Source organism: Xenia sp. Carnegie-2017, unplaced genomic scaffold, assembly GCF_021976095.1.
Source record: "Xenia sp. Carnegie-2017 unplaced genomic scaffold, XeniaSp_v1 HiC_scaffold_1, whole genome shotgun sequence".
Classification (NCBI taxonomy): Eukaryota; Metazoa; Cnidaria; class Anthozoa; order Malacalcyonacea; family Xeniidae; genus Xenia; species Xenia sp. Carnegie-2017.
This window is the reverse complement of record NW_025813402.1, coordinates 7387466-7402333: the sequence shown is the minus strand read 5'-3', so window position 1 is coordinate 7402333 and position 14868 is coordinate 7387466. Positions and strand designations below refer to the sequence as shown.

General features: G+C 33.6%; 3 protein-coding genes and 2 long non-coding RNA genes across 6 annotated transcripts; 2 read left to right on the top strand and 3 right to left on the bottom strand.

Moving 5' to 3' along the window:
* Positions 1–1490: 1490 nt before the first annotated feature.
* LOC124439908 lies at positions 1491–3672 on the bottom strand. Of its 2 annotated transcripts, none has more exons than XM_046990200.1 (4): positions 3584–3672; positions 3350–3417; positions 2432–2836; positions 1491–1755 (listed from the first exon to the last, which is right to left on the bottom strand). In XM_046990200.1, exons 1-4 carry the CDS (start codon positions 3655–3657, stop codon positions 1706–1708), a joined length of 597 nt encoding a protein of 198 aa, XP_046846156.1. In that variant the 5' UTR covers positions 3658–3672; the 3' UTR covers positions 1491–1705. The 2 variants fall into 2 exon arrangements, with proteins under 2 accessions (XP_046846156.1, XP_046846164.1); XM_046990208.1 differs by having other exon boundaries at positions 3563–3666.
* A 949-nt stretch (positions 3673–4621) lies between these two features.
* On the bottom strand, positions 4622–5824 carry LOC124439921. The gene is made up of 2 exons (XR_006946498.1): positions 5724–5824; positions 4622–5445 (listed from the first exon to the last, which is right to left on the bottom strand). It is a non-coding gene; the product is annotated as an uncharacterized LOC124439921 (long non-coding RNA).
* Positions 5825–6666: 842 nt separating this feature from the next.
* LOC124439236 (GTP-binding protein Di-Ras2-like) lies at positions 6667–7878 on the top strand. Its single transcript, XM_046989466.1, has one exon. It carries the CDS (start codon positions 6919–6921, stop codon positions 7549–7551), a length of 633 nt encoding a protein of 210 aa, XP_046845422.1. The 5' UTR covers positions 6667–6918; the 3' UTR covers positions 7552–7878.
* Positions 7879–9072: 1194 nt separating this feature from the next.
* Positions 9073–9818, bottom strand: LOC124439245. Its single transcript, XR_006946328.1, has 3 exons — positions 9648–9818; positions 9441–9500; positions 9073–9310 (listed from the first exon to the last, which is right to left on the bottom strand). It is a non-coding gene; the product is annotated as an uncharacterized LOC124439245 (long non-coding RNA).
* Positions 9819–11553: 1735 nt separating this feature from the next.
* LOC124443132 (ras-related protein Rap-2c-like) lies at positions 11554–12591 on the top strand. The gene has a single exon (XM_046993665.1). The coding sequence runs from the start codon at positions 11655–11657 to the stop codon at positions 12294–12296; it is 642 nt and encodes a 213-aa protein (XP_046849621.1). The 5' UTR covers positions 11554–11654; the 3' UTR covers positions 12297–12591.
* Positions 12592–14868: the final 2277 nt, after the last annotated feature.

Below are 14868 nucleotides of genomic sequence, written 5' to 3'. Positions count from 1 at the left end.
AAGTAATAAACATGTTTAATTTCGATTGTGTGACAGGAATGTACAAACATCCAAAAATAGTCTGCGCAGGGAAGAAACAAAATGAAAACCGTCTTGAGGGACATTGATTTATCATCGAGTCAAGATATTTTACCATCGTCCAATGACTCGCTAACTCTTTTTAATAATCATCGGTGACATCACTGACTTGCTATAATGATACTTGAATATACCTTTGCTCCATTTTAGGTAAAGGCGCGAGAAGATGGATAATTTGGGGGGCCAATGTCATACATTTATAATGTATAATCTATAATTACAATAGATTTCAATTAAGAAAGAAAAAATGTGATCAATCTTCTGCCGTTCTTGATTTGAGGCAAAGACGAACAATACTCCATGAAGTGTTAATTATAGTTATGAATACTACTGGTGCCTACAACTTTAAGAGTTGATAAAACAATGTCGGTATTTTATGATAAAAATGAATTTGTAGACTATGATTGTGTCTTTTGTCACATTAGAATGTATTGATATGAATCTTGCCATTTTTGGTGATCCCAGAGAGTGGAGCCTGGTGTGAATTTCACCATATATTTATATAGAAATATGATCAATGCTATTAATAAAAACAATTTGCAAATACGATCCTTTAATTAATCATTTTAGAGTACGGGTCATGCGTGTAGGTCACGTTGCTTTGATCCGTGTTTAGGACTAAGGTTGCATGGTTTAGATCACAAAGCAAATATGTATAAATAATCGTAAAAAGAACAATGGTCATATCCGAAAAACATTAATTCGATGAAGATCAATGTAATGTTATATGAAACAGACAGTGAGTGTTTATCTTCATTAAAAGAAAATATTTTCACTTTTCATCACATCATCATTGTCGTCAGGAGTTACGATTTATCGGGAATGTTGCATCTTTATATTTCAAAATATGTCAATCGGATATTTTGCAAATTGATATAGGTAACATCCGTATATTTTGTAAACATACGATTGATTTTGTCATGTGAGTATTATTTATTATACAATGATCGCGCAATCTCGATTGTAATTGGCTAAGAGCCTATAGATCATACTCAGGGTCTTGCCACCAACAAAACATCGAAAATGAACTGTACGTGACGTAATTTTTAATGGGATGACTAAAAACACAGAAAATTTGTGGCGAAATCTTCCCGGAGTATTTAGGTGGAAAAGACGAAGGCAAATCGCTGAAACTATCAGTTTACATGTCGCGAAGCACAAAAAACTTATGCTTCCGTAGCCGTATAAAATAATCTAAAAGCTTCAGCATTTAGCTGGTAGAAGTAAAACAATTATTAAATTGGTTTTTGTATAATTAATCTGTGGTCTGAAGATTTCTTGATATCATGCTTAACTAATTCATCCAGCATATATAACCTATACAGTACAATCGATGACTTTGATTTCCGACGATCAAAATATCAGTCAGGAATTTATAAACCGTACTTTGTTTAGGGAAAAGGACCAGTTCGTTGGTTAGATTAATTTTTCTTCATAATTTACCAAAATTAGCTAATTGATTCGCTGCATTAGCTATATTCACCTGAGCTTAAGAGAACACATTAAAATGAAAACATATAAATATAAGCCCTAATCCAATTTATATTTATATCACAGAATTGGTGAACATACATGTTTTCTGTTTAGTATTTGAATTATCCGCGTTTTTGCTTTCAAATTTCTTTATTTAATACTTCTGCTTTTCGAGTTCGTCTGACGAGGCAGCCGGGCAAGGAACTAAATTAGAGACGAAAAAGAGTGAGAAAAACAAAGATTAGTCAGAATTTGTTATGTTAGATACTTAAGTCTACGTGAAATTTAAATAAATAGCCAGTGTAGTTGTATGTTTATTTTAGATGAGTAAATAGACAAATCGAGAGACGAATGGCATAAACAAAACAAGACTTTTCAGATTAAATGGATCAACAGCATTTATTGATTTTTGCAAATAAATAGAACCTTCGTGTTGCAATGGAATGATTGTAATTTAACTTTTATACAGTAAAAAAGTCGATTATATCTTGGTCACTTTGGATAAGTTAATAATTATTTCGTTTTCTAAAATACATTAACAAAAACGCTTTTAGTGATTTGCAAATCATTCTCTAAAAATTAGATTTGCCGAAATAAGACGTTTTGAGTTATGCATTTCCAAATTTCATTGTTTATAGCCAATAACCTATTCCCCAAATTACATCATCTACATCATTTAATTGCCCTAGGTATAATACAAACGTCGGGTACTTGTTTTCATCTATTTACTCTAAACTTTTCACTGTAAAAACTGATTGGTTAAAATAACCAAAAGATTAGTTAAAGTAACCATAAATATATTGGTTAAAGTTGTTAAATGCATCTGAGGTAACCAATTTTTATTGTTATTTTAACCAATCAGTTTTTACAGTGTTCGTACCTCCAATCATATTCATTTGGTTCCATAGAGCGCATGGAGAAAGTCCTGTCAAAGTTTGAATGTCATAAGGCGCTCTAGAATTGGTCCACGGACTCAAGCATACCTCACCAGAGCTTGTTAAATCTTGTAGCCACTTCTTGACAGAATTGTATTTCCACATATCAACTGGAAACATGGTCGCCTCAGAACAATCATATGTAAGTACCAACTGCTTATTCCCGTTGCTTATCCTATGTACACATTTCTTGGTCGAGATCTCTTGAAGCATACTTTTTGGAAGAACTTTGAATACAGCAGCTGGCTTGTTCTTTGAGAACTCCAGGAAATCAAGATTACCATAAACACCGTAGTGAGATACGTTGCCATATCGAGCCGTATAAATCTTCAAACAAACATCGACTTCAACTAAAAAACGGAGAGAACGGATGTGACGAAATCTCAGTAACAAAATACTCCAGCTTTGACTACTATGGGGCTCTCTCGTTACACAACCATATGGTAGTCGTATGATGCGTATGAGTAATATTATTTTACACATGAGTTGGTTCTTGAGAACCATGATCAACCAAAAGCAAGCGAAGACCCACCTTTTTGCATTAATGTTGAAGGGGAGTTTAAATTGTATTCGTGAAATATGTTCTTATTCAATTTATTGTTTTTGAATTCTTGATGTGCAAATTACGTCATGGTCTTCATGTTGGAAAATTTTTGACAAAAGAATTTCCTAATTCACAATGCAAATGTCATCCAACATGGCGAAAATCAATTGTTCTTTTACTCTTACGGGAGTGATTGAAGACCACCTATACTGCTATACATTGAAATGTTGAAAAGAAATCAGTACAAATATTTGCTTTAGACAAATATCACTTGTGTTTGTTTTATCTGATAGTTTTTCTAGAGACTAGAGATATTTACCTCGTACACCTGCCGCCTCCTGACAATACGCTGCCAGAACTAGGAGAAGAAGACTTTTGAAAACCATTCTAAACATAATTTGACAAGCAACAAACAATTAAAAAGATCCTGTTAGTAGTTTAGTTATACACATTTATGCTACTTATATTTATCCAGAGATTCAAGACAGAATTATGTTGATAATATCAAAATACATTATTTAACAATGCTTACTTGTCATGGAACAATCTCTACCTGATCTTCGTCGCAGTGAACTTGTGAAAGTCAGTAAACAAATAAAAATAGAGCGTCCAGTCCAGACAGGTCATTTTCTTTTGAAAGATGATGCTATGTAGTATGCAATCCAAGAAGTTCTTTCGTCAGCAACTTTTCAAGAGAAAATCATTTGATAATTTTCTAGGGAAAACTGCTCAACTGGTCATCCAATTCTTTGAACGATCATCATAAAATTCAAATCTCTTTTATAACACCAGTGGTTTGGCTAGAGGTTTTAGAGCAAGTTTGCATGTCCGGAGCCGAAATAATTAAAGCGAGTTAATTTGGTGCGCAAAATAGTAATTCTACGGTATCACATTACTTCGTACTTCTTGCTACAACAGCTTATCAATATATACTTCAAATGAAGGATGCTTATTTTAGTTTTATAATACTGATAAGTATATTTAACTTCTATAAAATAGTGTTATTTATGCATATTACATAGAAAATTGTTTTTATCATTTATTGTAAGTATTTAGGTAGTTTAGTTCCTCACTTCAGTTTAAAATTTTAGTAAAAATCTCATTTGTTAGTGTGACCAACGGTCTAACTCATTACAGTGCGGGGGCTAAGTCTTTTATTCTATTACAGTGTCTTAAAAAACACTTCTAAACAAAAACTTCAGCTCTGTCTAAATATTTTTTTGTTTTACCATTGCAAAAAGTGGGGGCTTTAGCCCCCACAGCCCTCCCGGCTCCGGCGTTATGCATTGCATTATGTACCACAAGATATGCATGCTGTCGTTTCGAAGGGGCATTCAAAGTTAGCACTATTCTCGGGTTTCAATCAACTTTTTGCGACTTAAAAAACAATAACGTTTGCCAAGCCAGTATAGGCATCATAGAAATTATTTGTATTGTTTTGTATCTGAGCTTCCACATGGCGGAATCGAAACTCAAGAATATTGAAACATAATTGAGCTGAGCATAATGCTCGTGCACATTTATCACTCGTGATGACAAGTAAATCAAATCAGTCACTAGAACACAGCCAAAGCCACTCGGCTAATCAGCGTTCAGTATTTTGATATTTTAATTCTTTGATGAATATCTTATAGTGTCTAAAATTGATCAGGTGGCGTGGGCTTTGAAGCTCGGGAAAAATGAAAAATGTGGGATTAAAGCAAAAACAATGGAATACAATAGCTTATTAGTATTCTCCAAACTAATTAGTATTTTGCATATAGAGAGAATCTCATTTAGATATTGTGTTATTGTTCATTTCCTTATTAGTATTTTCTAAAAAGAGAATACAGATGAGGTTAAAGAACATTAATGATTGTAGTAACTCTATTGTGCACACATGAATAACTATAACAAGGAGATAAAATTGAAAGCATTTCTAAAATCTTGTTATGATGTAAATATTTCATGTTGCACACAATTTTAAAAACAATATAACACTTACGAACAAAATCAAAAAAAGTAAACATCACACCAAAAATTCAAAGCTAACACACATGTGTGCATGTAGCTTGAAATGAAACAACATACGTGTTTCCCATGTGTTCAAAAAACCAGCAAAGTCTTTGTCTCTTCTGTATAAGTGGTGCTGTAGGACATATTTCTTTCTTCACTTGAACATTAGCAGAACTTAGCTTTTTGGTAGATCTAAGCAAATTGCTTCAATTATTGCTCGATGACACGATTGTATTTTCATCAAAACGCCCACTTTGTATCTTCTTGTTCACGCCACTTTTTCAGAATGATTTGAGAATCTTTTTCTTTTGGTATCGATGTTCCCAGCCTTGCACATTGTGCGTAAATATTTTCTTAACGTGTTTAATCCAATTGTTTGTGTGCCATAACCATTGTCCCCAACCTCCTCGAACAGACTGACTTAATATTATTTTTGAAACAGGTTAAGTACGACACATAAGTGAAAGTTGCTTTCGCCACGCTTCAAGACGTTTAGAACATGATCATTTGTGTTCTGAGGGATTAAGAGTCTGTCACATTTTATTAAAACTAGTTCGAGCTACGCCCTTGTGAATTTTTATCTAACTCTCGTGATTCTAAATGCCATAGAGCAAATATAATCATGCTCTAACCCTTACTTAATGTACGTCATTTTAACAATCGTCTTTACTATTAAAGTACAATGGGAACGCACTTACTTTACGTTTAAAATTTGAAAGACGCAAATATTGCCAGGAGTCACACGAGTCAAGTGGATCTATGTAGCTGGGAAATTCTTCCCATGAGTGGTAGGGCGTTATGTTGATTGATTGCAATAAATGGAACAAAGTCCACTCGCCACTCCTTTTTCTTTAGCAAAATAAAACAAAACTTAAATAGACGTTGTGCAATGTACATAGTATTATAAACGAATGGATAACCAAGTTGACTTTCAGTCATGAATTTAATTCTTGGCAAATTTAAATATATATTTGAACAATTGTCTTTACCATTATAATAAAATGTGACCGTGTTTGTTATTAAAATTCAGAAGACGTAAGCATTGCCAGGAGTCATATAAGTCAAATGGCCACGTATAGCTTCAATTTTTTCGATGAGCCGGGCGTTATCTTGAGTGATTACAATAAAGTAAGCACACTGACTGACTTGGTCGAAATCTGTTAACGCTATCGCTAAATCTAAACTGCATGTTTAGTCTGCAAATGAATGACTTAGAATGGACAGAAAATAATTTTTCAAAAAAAGTTTCAAACTGATCACTGTTTTGCTGATTTCGCATGCAAATGTAGGCAAAGTATTTTCTATGGAAATGTAAAACAAAACATAAATACGAGTCGTGTATATGAGCAATTAAAATTTAAAAGTAACTGCTTTTACGCAGTAAATTATGTAGGCAGGGTTTGTGTTTAAGCAATTATATGCTAATATGAGAAAATGACAGAGCAAAAGCTGACACGGCACGAGCCGGTCATGTTCGGCTGCACATATTTCGTGTAGCAGTAGCACAATTCTTATAAGGATCGGCTTGCGTTATAAATTTACCAATACCATGTACGCATTGCATTTAATCAATATGTTTAATTTGGTTTGAATTTGATAAACTCTAAAGCACAAAATTGCATACTCTTAGAGATTACAATGACGTGTGAATAATGAAATGCACACGTATTTAGTAATGATTATCAATATTCACACCCAGGTATCTAAATATTTACTGCAAGTGTCAACCGTGAAAGTATTTGATCGCAGGTTTCCGACGTTTATGGTATAAAAATCGAAGGACGAACACGCCAGCTCGGAAATAAGATGGTTTGAAAGGTATAAAAGTAAATAATACGAAACAAAAAGGACAACAAAGACTGTTTTGTTTAAGTCCGTTCGGAAACGACTGTTATGGTGACGATAACAAGAAAAAATCGGGAATTTAACATGCAGAGCTGCTTTGGTCCTGTAATAAACAAGCTTCTTCCGCTAAAGAAACAAAAAAACCTGAAAAAAGAAGGCAATAAACGGTCACATGGTACTATAATGGTAAAAGTAATTGTTCTGGGATCAGGGAGTGTTGGTAAGACAAACATTATTCGGCGCTATGTTCACAACGAATTCAATGCTGAACACGAACCGACTACCGAAGACGTATACGAAAATTATTTCACATCAAAACGCAATAAAGATTCAATCCTGTTCAAAATTTACGATACGGCTGGCTCAGACCAGTTTCCTGCTATGAAGAGGTTGACAATTACCCAAGGAGACGCTTTCTTGGTGTTATATGCTGTCGATGATAGGGAATCATTCAATGAAGCGAAGACGATTTGTAGGGAAGTGTTCGAACTAAAATCAGACCATGTGAAATCAATAATGCTTGTGGGAAACAAATGTGACTTACCGACCTCAGGGCAAGCAGTTAGCACGGAGGAAGCAAGTTTGGCTGCAAAACATTTAAAATGTAAATTTACTGAGAGTTCGGCAAGGTTGGGTGTTAATGTCGAGAAAATATTCCGGGAGACACTAAATGATTTTTAGCAGAACTAATTGTCTGTATTGTTGTTATGTGTCTAACTAGCCTGAATCAAAAACCCTTCCTCGTTATTAGCGTGGAGATCGTCAAGAAACAAACTGGTGAAATTGTATTGAATCTAATAGTTTTGTATTATGACGACCCACGATAATTCATACTCATAGTTTATAGCAGTCACAAAGCCACAAGTAAAAGATTTCTGTTTGTTTATTAAAGATTATAAAAATTTGATGAAATACAGATAATCATTACCACACTGGACATACATATATTTAGATAAATGAGATGACGAAATATTTCTCGTGTAATAAATTATATTTTCATCCCATAAACATGCAAGACTACGCTTAAGGAAAAATTCAAGTCTCAGTTAATATCCGATCATGCAGTCACACAATTGAAAACCCACCAGAATTGCATTTTTTTTAATTTACTGTGAAAGAAAATTGTCGGCATGAAGCCTGATTTTAAGGCGTTGAAAAGATTTGAACACGACATATGAGATAAGCGGAGGTTTTATAATTTTCCTATTAAATTAATATTTTAGCATTAATATTTTGATCGTACAAGGGGTTATTTCCCAATACATCGATCCCTATGTTCTCAAATGTCTTTTTCTCATTTTATTTGAGCGTAAGAAAGTAAGAAACTCTTCACGTGCGGTAACTATGACATCATTAGCATTTTTGGGTGGACAAATTTTTAACGTAATTTTGCCGTAAAATAAACTGATGTCATATAAAATACTCAGCAAGGAAAAGATCTTAAAGCAAAAGAAAGGGAGGAGCGTGATGTCGTATTTAAGGACCTGATATTTGCCTGTTTAATGCTCACAGTTGTTATAATTTATTCCATCTCTTCTCTCCCCACAATTCTTGGTTAAACATGAGCCTGTCTGCTATTTATCATGCATCAAACGTTTTTACTAACATTGAAAAATGTGACTTTGTCACTAAAAGTCGATTTCGGAAAGAATCTTATGAAATGAGTCAACGATTGTTATCATACTTTGTTCACCCAAGGTTCTACAAGAGCAAGCGCACATCTGTACCTGCCGTCTTTCCATACATCACGTGTACAATGACGTAGCTACTTGTCGAATGACGTGCGTTTTTTTAAAACCTTGCAGCCTACTCTTCATTGGTCCTTTTACTTAATTCTATAAAATACATATCCATCAATTGTCTCAAACATGCGTCCGTTGATTGCCATGTAAAAATGACGAACTTGAGAAGATTAGCAGGCAAATTATTTTTTAAAAATTTATTATATGTAAAATGATTCTAATAGTTATTTTATATACTTCTATATTTTGCCCAAAAAAAAACAAAATCAATGTTCAAATTGCATTTTATAAATATTTTTCGAAAACAACAATTGTGACTTGTTGTCATTTGAACTTATTTTTACGAAAACGACAGACTTTCAGTAGCAAATGTGGAAAATTTCCAGCCCCTCAAGCAACAGCAAAATGTATAAATATAAATACGGTAAGCAAATGAAGCTTGCATTTATAAAAATCAATATGTTTGCCAATTATTTATTTTTGAATGTTTCAGGGACATGTTTAAATGATTATTACACCCCCTTTTTCAATTATCGAGGATTGCTATGCACACTGCCTCAGCCCTCAGACAAACTATATAGAAGTGCTTTATAAAAGCAATTAATGTCTGAGTTCCAAAACATCCGTATGTACCTCAGGTAAATTTTCCGTTTCGATTTATTTCATCGCCGACGAGAGTGAGCTACAAGCCATGATTGCTACAGAAGAACAAGGCAAGAAAAAACATGAACATACCACAAATGAAACTACAACATCAACAACATATTTTGCCAGACAATTAAGATTTTGATTTGTTGATGATAAAATGTAGGAATGGAGAACACAAACCTCGTCTTTGACCTCTTTCTTGTTTGACTCAAGTGTAACTATGTATTCACCCAGGAAAATCTAAATACATGTTTCCTTTTACGTTACTATCTCAACAAACACATCAAGTCGTTTCTGACGCATTCATTTCAGATTTGCGTCAGAAATGCTATTTACGCTGTCCAGTTAACATACGCAAAACCAATCTATAAATAAAGTAGAACTTACAAATTCTTTTGGATATAATCCAGAATCAAAACCTTTCTCGTACAATGCTTTTCAGTTTGTTACAATCGATGTTCCTTCGATTCCTTTTTACGTGTCAAACATTCGTAGCAAAAACTGTCTCGACCATCTAAATATTCTTGCGGTGGTGTCCTGTCGACAAATTTTTTTGGAAGAGTGGGGGACCAAAAATGCTCTTCCATCTTATAATATATGTTATATTTAGTTATATCTTTATGGTACACATAAAGACAAAGGTCTTCATATTGTCAACGGGGAGAGAAGGCGATTTCCTTCCTCGTGCCATAATTACCATGTCAAATTGACTGTTGTTCCCTCCGGTGCAATTAATGTCGGTTTCGTATATATCAATTGAGATTTGAGAGGTGACATAAAAAACAAGACAGTGCAGTTTATCTTTCCCGAGGACAAACCATCAAAGGTAGTTCATTAACCTCAAACAAACTGGAAATCACGAAGTTCTTTTACAATTTAAAAAGATAGTTTTTGATGGTTGCTGCATGCAAACTGAAGCATTTCCCCAAACAAATTTAAAGCAGGGTGTACAGCTTTTGAATAATAAATTGCACGACGCTTCTAAAAGCTAAAAACAAATTTCATAAAGAAATATCTTGATTATAAAGAACTAAAACGAGCAAGTATCAGGAAGTCTTTGGAAACGACATTGACCATATAGGTGTATCTTTTATCAATCTATCGCTATACGTGTTTTTTTTAAAGAAATTATATTATGGGATTTTACATGCCATCATAAATTTTTTAATTAAAAGATTCTTTTCTTCTTCTTCTTATTGTTAATAATAATATATTACGCGTCGGTGTGACGTGAATAGCGTAATCATGTGATAAATTATATCAAATTTACGATGTTCTCGCGTTTCACAAATTAGTAAGAATTTAAAGTGGTTTCCTTCAAAAACGTGCTTCAGCTTTCAGCAACTTTCCGCGTAAACCGCACTCCAAAATCCAAATCGATGCAAAAAGAGGCAGTGTAAACTTGCTTCTATAATTTTTCACTGGATCAATAAAAAAATATCGAAAGCAATCAGGTATAATGTGAACAAGGCCTAAAATTTACCAAACGGACAATGAAAAATTGAAATGAAATACAAATTTCTTTCTTATGTCAGTCAGAACATAACTACGTAATTATTACAAGTTCCGCACTTGCCTTGCAGCAGATATTTAAGAAAAGGCAAGCCTTTATTTAAATTTTAGGAAACTATTTTTGGCAGGAAATAGGAGTTTCCGATAGATAAGGTCAAAATCAAACACCTCTTTAGCGAAAATTATGTAATAATACGAACTTTTATGTAGTTTGACAAAAAGTCGGTAAATCTTGTCGAACAAATTGTTTGATATGGGCATTAAAATGCTGTGACGTTAAATAGGCACTTAAGATGTTCAGACTCAAAGTCTGTTACGACCATATATGATATTGAGAATGGCAGCACAATAATGGTCATTAATTTAAACCGACGTATAAGTCGATTCAAGAAAATATTGAATCATTGTCGTTTGTTTATGCTAAAAAATTTGAGCGAGAGACTTTTTGTCACAACACTTTTTTCTCGCAAACACTTTGTCTTGCCTTGTTACAATCGCCACCGTATAACAATTCCATTTATGGACATCCACGGCACGAGAGGACCGTCTTAAAGTCGTAATATTTTATACGTTTGAGCAGAAAAGTCTTAACTCAAAAAGCTTGCAGCAAACTGTTTATAATGAATATCAGCGTATTATAGCAACACCATAGCAATAATAAAAGCAAACTTTAAATTGTTTGTAATTATTGAACAAACGTAATATGTACTTAGGGTATGACGTTGCATATTTTGCACGTCATACACGGAAGATCATAAAGAAAGAGTGCTTAAATTGGCATGCACATGTAAAAATAACTCACAGAGTCAAAGCAGCCAGAAGAGACAACAGGTCATAATAACAAACGAGAGAAAAGACATAAAAATATAAGCGTATTTAGCGATGCCAATCAAGAAGCGGACAAAATCATCCAGCTCACCAAAGAGAAGTAAACGACGCCAATCAAACCATGGAAAAATCCAAATGAATGTTGCTGTCCTTGGTTCAAGTCGCTGTGGCAAGACAAGTGTAGTAAAGCGTTTCCTGAGCAATTCGTACAGCGATAAATACAATCCAACATTAATGGATGTTTTCGAAGAGCATTTCGTTCTGGAGCAAAACAATGTTGGCGTGGAATACAGAATATTCGATGTTTCTGGATCAGATGACTTCCCAGCGATGAAACAACTTGCAGTCGACTCGGCTGATACATTTGTGATTGTCTACGCTGTGGATGATCGAAAATCATTCGAGGATGCAAAGAAAGTGAAAATGGAAATTATGAAAGTCAAAGGAGACGTAAATGGATCAATCTTACTCGTAGCAAATAAATGCGACGTTGACGATAATCGTAGAGTTGTGAGCTCCGAGGAAGGAAAGATACTGTCAATAGAATGGGATTGCTTCTTTGTAGAGTGCTCGGCTAAAAGCGCAGAGAACATTGAAAGTTTATTCATACAACCAACGATGAACACGTTAAAACAGAAATACCCAGAACTTATTATCTCGAAACACAGCTGTCCTGATGTTACCACAGCTAGTTAATCATTAACCATTGTGAAAATGGGAACAATTTATATGTAAATATTGTAGAATATGTTTATACTTAAAGTGTTTCAACAACACTACAATTACATGTCGAAACTCAGAATTGAAATGTGTGTTTGACAAGAGCGACTTTTCCAGTGTTGACAGGCGATTTTCTCATACTTCAATGGTAATCAAGTATACCTTTCCTCAATTTTATCATTTTATTATCCTAATTATTCATTATTTTAAAGCCAATATCATTAAATGCACATGCTAGTTAACAAAATAAATATCATATACCCGATGCTAACATTCTCAGTAAGTTGTATATATAAAGTTGCATAGTCATAAATAACAAGTTACATCGTCATAATTTGTGATAAAAAAATCACAAATCTATTGTCCATCTGTAAGTTGCTATGGATAAAGCAGGCAAATGTGTAAATTCCTTAGATGTCGGTTTATGAAGAGTTTATGTGTATTGTTGTTAGAACAACAATAATGTATTAAAATAAGTGCCACTATGTCATAATTGGCTGCAGATATTTGCAATAAGGTAAGTCACGTAGTTTGGGTTCCTTACAAAAAGGTATCGGTTCAGACATTGTCGACAATAGCATTCCGTGCACGAAGATTCGACTTGGACAAAGTTAGGAAATAATTTGCCAGACAAATCGTTCAATGAATCTTGTAGACTAAACCTTCAATAAACGATTACATACATATATACAAGGTAATGAAAATCCATCACGAAATACAGAGTTAGTAAAAGCAAGAACAATTTTGTAAAATTCCAAACAGGCATTCGAGTGATGCGACAACTTTTTACTCGAATTAGTAAGTGCGTGCCTATCGATAGCTATTTTAAATGATTTAGTCGACAAACGTTTCATGTATAGTGATTGCCGATGCAGTAGAAGAATATAGAAGAAGCAAAGTCTTTCTTACGAATATTGTTAGGAAAAATTCTTAACTCTAATCAGGTTTAAATTTCCAGAAAATTCTACACTTTTATTTGATGTAGCTTGAACGCCATGAGGCAGGTTTGATAGTCACAACACTCTATCAATACACGTGTAAGTTTAGTTTGAAATTTTCGAGATTGATTTCATGCAACCCAATAATTCTCAGCAAATTTATATATTAGGTGCAATAATTAATTTTGTTGTGTTTTAATATCTGTACAACTACGGTTGTGTGTGTTTAAGTTAGTAACTGAAATGCCATGGGAAATACTTGCAGTATTGTTCTCAATCTTCTGAATGGAAAATTCCAGAGTTCAACTGACTCAACTAATAAAAGATTAACGTTGTGTTACATTGTAAAAGATTAGGATCTTAACCGCAAAAACAACACGGTTATAAAGACGTTTTATGAAGTATGTGCATACCATATGACATACTTAACTCAAATTGTCTTTCATGTCACAATTATCTTATATACAACTGCATTCCTTACAAGTAAAGAAATATGCCAACAATATTTATCATTTAACCTTTTAACTCTGTAAATGTTGCGTGGGTTGTTGAATATGCAAAAACATCTGTGTCACATAGAATGTTGCAATTGATGTTGACGATGCAATCCAAACCCATGATGAATTGTTGTGGCAACGTATAAACATGTTTTGTCTTCAACAATTTTTTAAACTAAACTCCAGTAAACAGCGATAAACAGACGTCAATAGGAATCATCACGGAAAGTCGACTAAGAATTCCACAGGAATAGGGAGATCATTATTACATTAGCTAATTAAAGCTTCTCCGTGATGTCGTTTAAACTAAATTTCCAAGATTCGTGAAACGTTACGGACTAAACGCACAACGAAACAACATATTATGCGAAGACTTGCATTACACACGCAAACCTTAAACTTATTCACATAATTTATGATAGTAGCAGTGGTGAGTCAAAAATGGTATGAATAAAAAATAAAAATCAATGCAGTATTATATTCGCATATATTCACTATCACATGGAGACTCGTGACTGTTGTGTGAAGGGAAGAAGAAAGTACTAACGTCAAGTCTAAGTGTTTTTAATACAATATATGGCGAAACTATAACATGAGCTCTAAATTTGGTTTGTTGTATCAATATCAATGAAAGGGTGTAGCAGAGAATCATAACACTAAGATGAGTCACGTATGAAAGAAAAACAAGAAAACTATAAATAAAATGCATTTACAACAAATAATTGATAGGTTGAACGAGGCGTTTTTCTTCCGTTTTTGGTGATGACAGGTAAAAATTTATTTGACGGACAACGCTAGTTAATATTAACACATATATCTAGCTGGTGCAAAGCAAATAAATTATGGTAATCATTGACAAATTGTAAAACAGCATTATGACTCAATTTAAATCAAATTACTATATATTAAAGGGTAGTTGCCAATGAACATTAAATAATTTTTTTATGAAGTAGCAAAAAATACACTGATGTGATGTATTTCCATTGTTAACATTTGCCAAGAATGAAGAAGACATTTTGGTAAAGTTGGAAATTGGAATGCTTTCAATTCATTACTTTTAAGAATAAGAAAAATTTCCCTGATTTATTCTCCCAAAAAATATCATTCAATACA

Bases quoted from the DNA above. Each gene is read 5' to 3' on its own strand.
- LOC124443132 (XM_046993665.1), top strand. From the start codon at position 11,655: ATGCCAATCAAGAAGCGGACAAAATCATCCAGCTCACCAAAGAGAAGT.
- LOC124439236 (XM_046989466.1), top strand. From the start codon at position 6,919: ATGGTGACGATAACAAGAAAAAATCGGGAATTTAACATGCAGAGCTGC.
- LOC124439908 (XM_046990200.1), bottom strand. From the start codon at position 3,657: ATGACCTGTCTGGACTGGACGCTCTATTTTTATTTGTTTACTGACTTT. The intron at 3,418-3,583 runs GTAGAGATTGTT...AATTATGTTTAG, and splicing joins TTCACTGCGACGAAGATCAG to AATGGTTTTCAAAAGTCTTC. The intron at 2,837-3,349 runs GTAAATATCTCT...TCCGTTTTTTAG, and splicing joins GGAGGCGGCAGGTGTACGAG to TTGAAGTCGATGTTTGTTTG.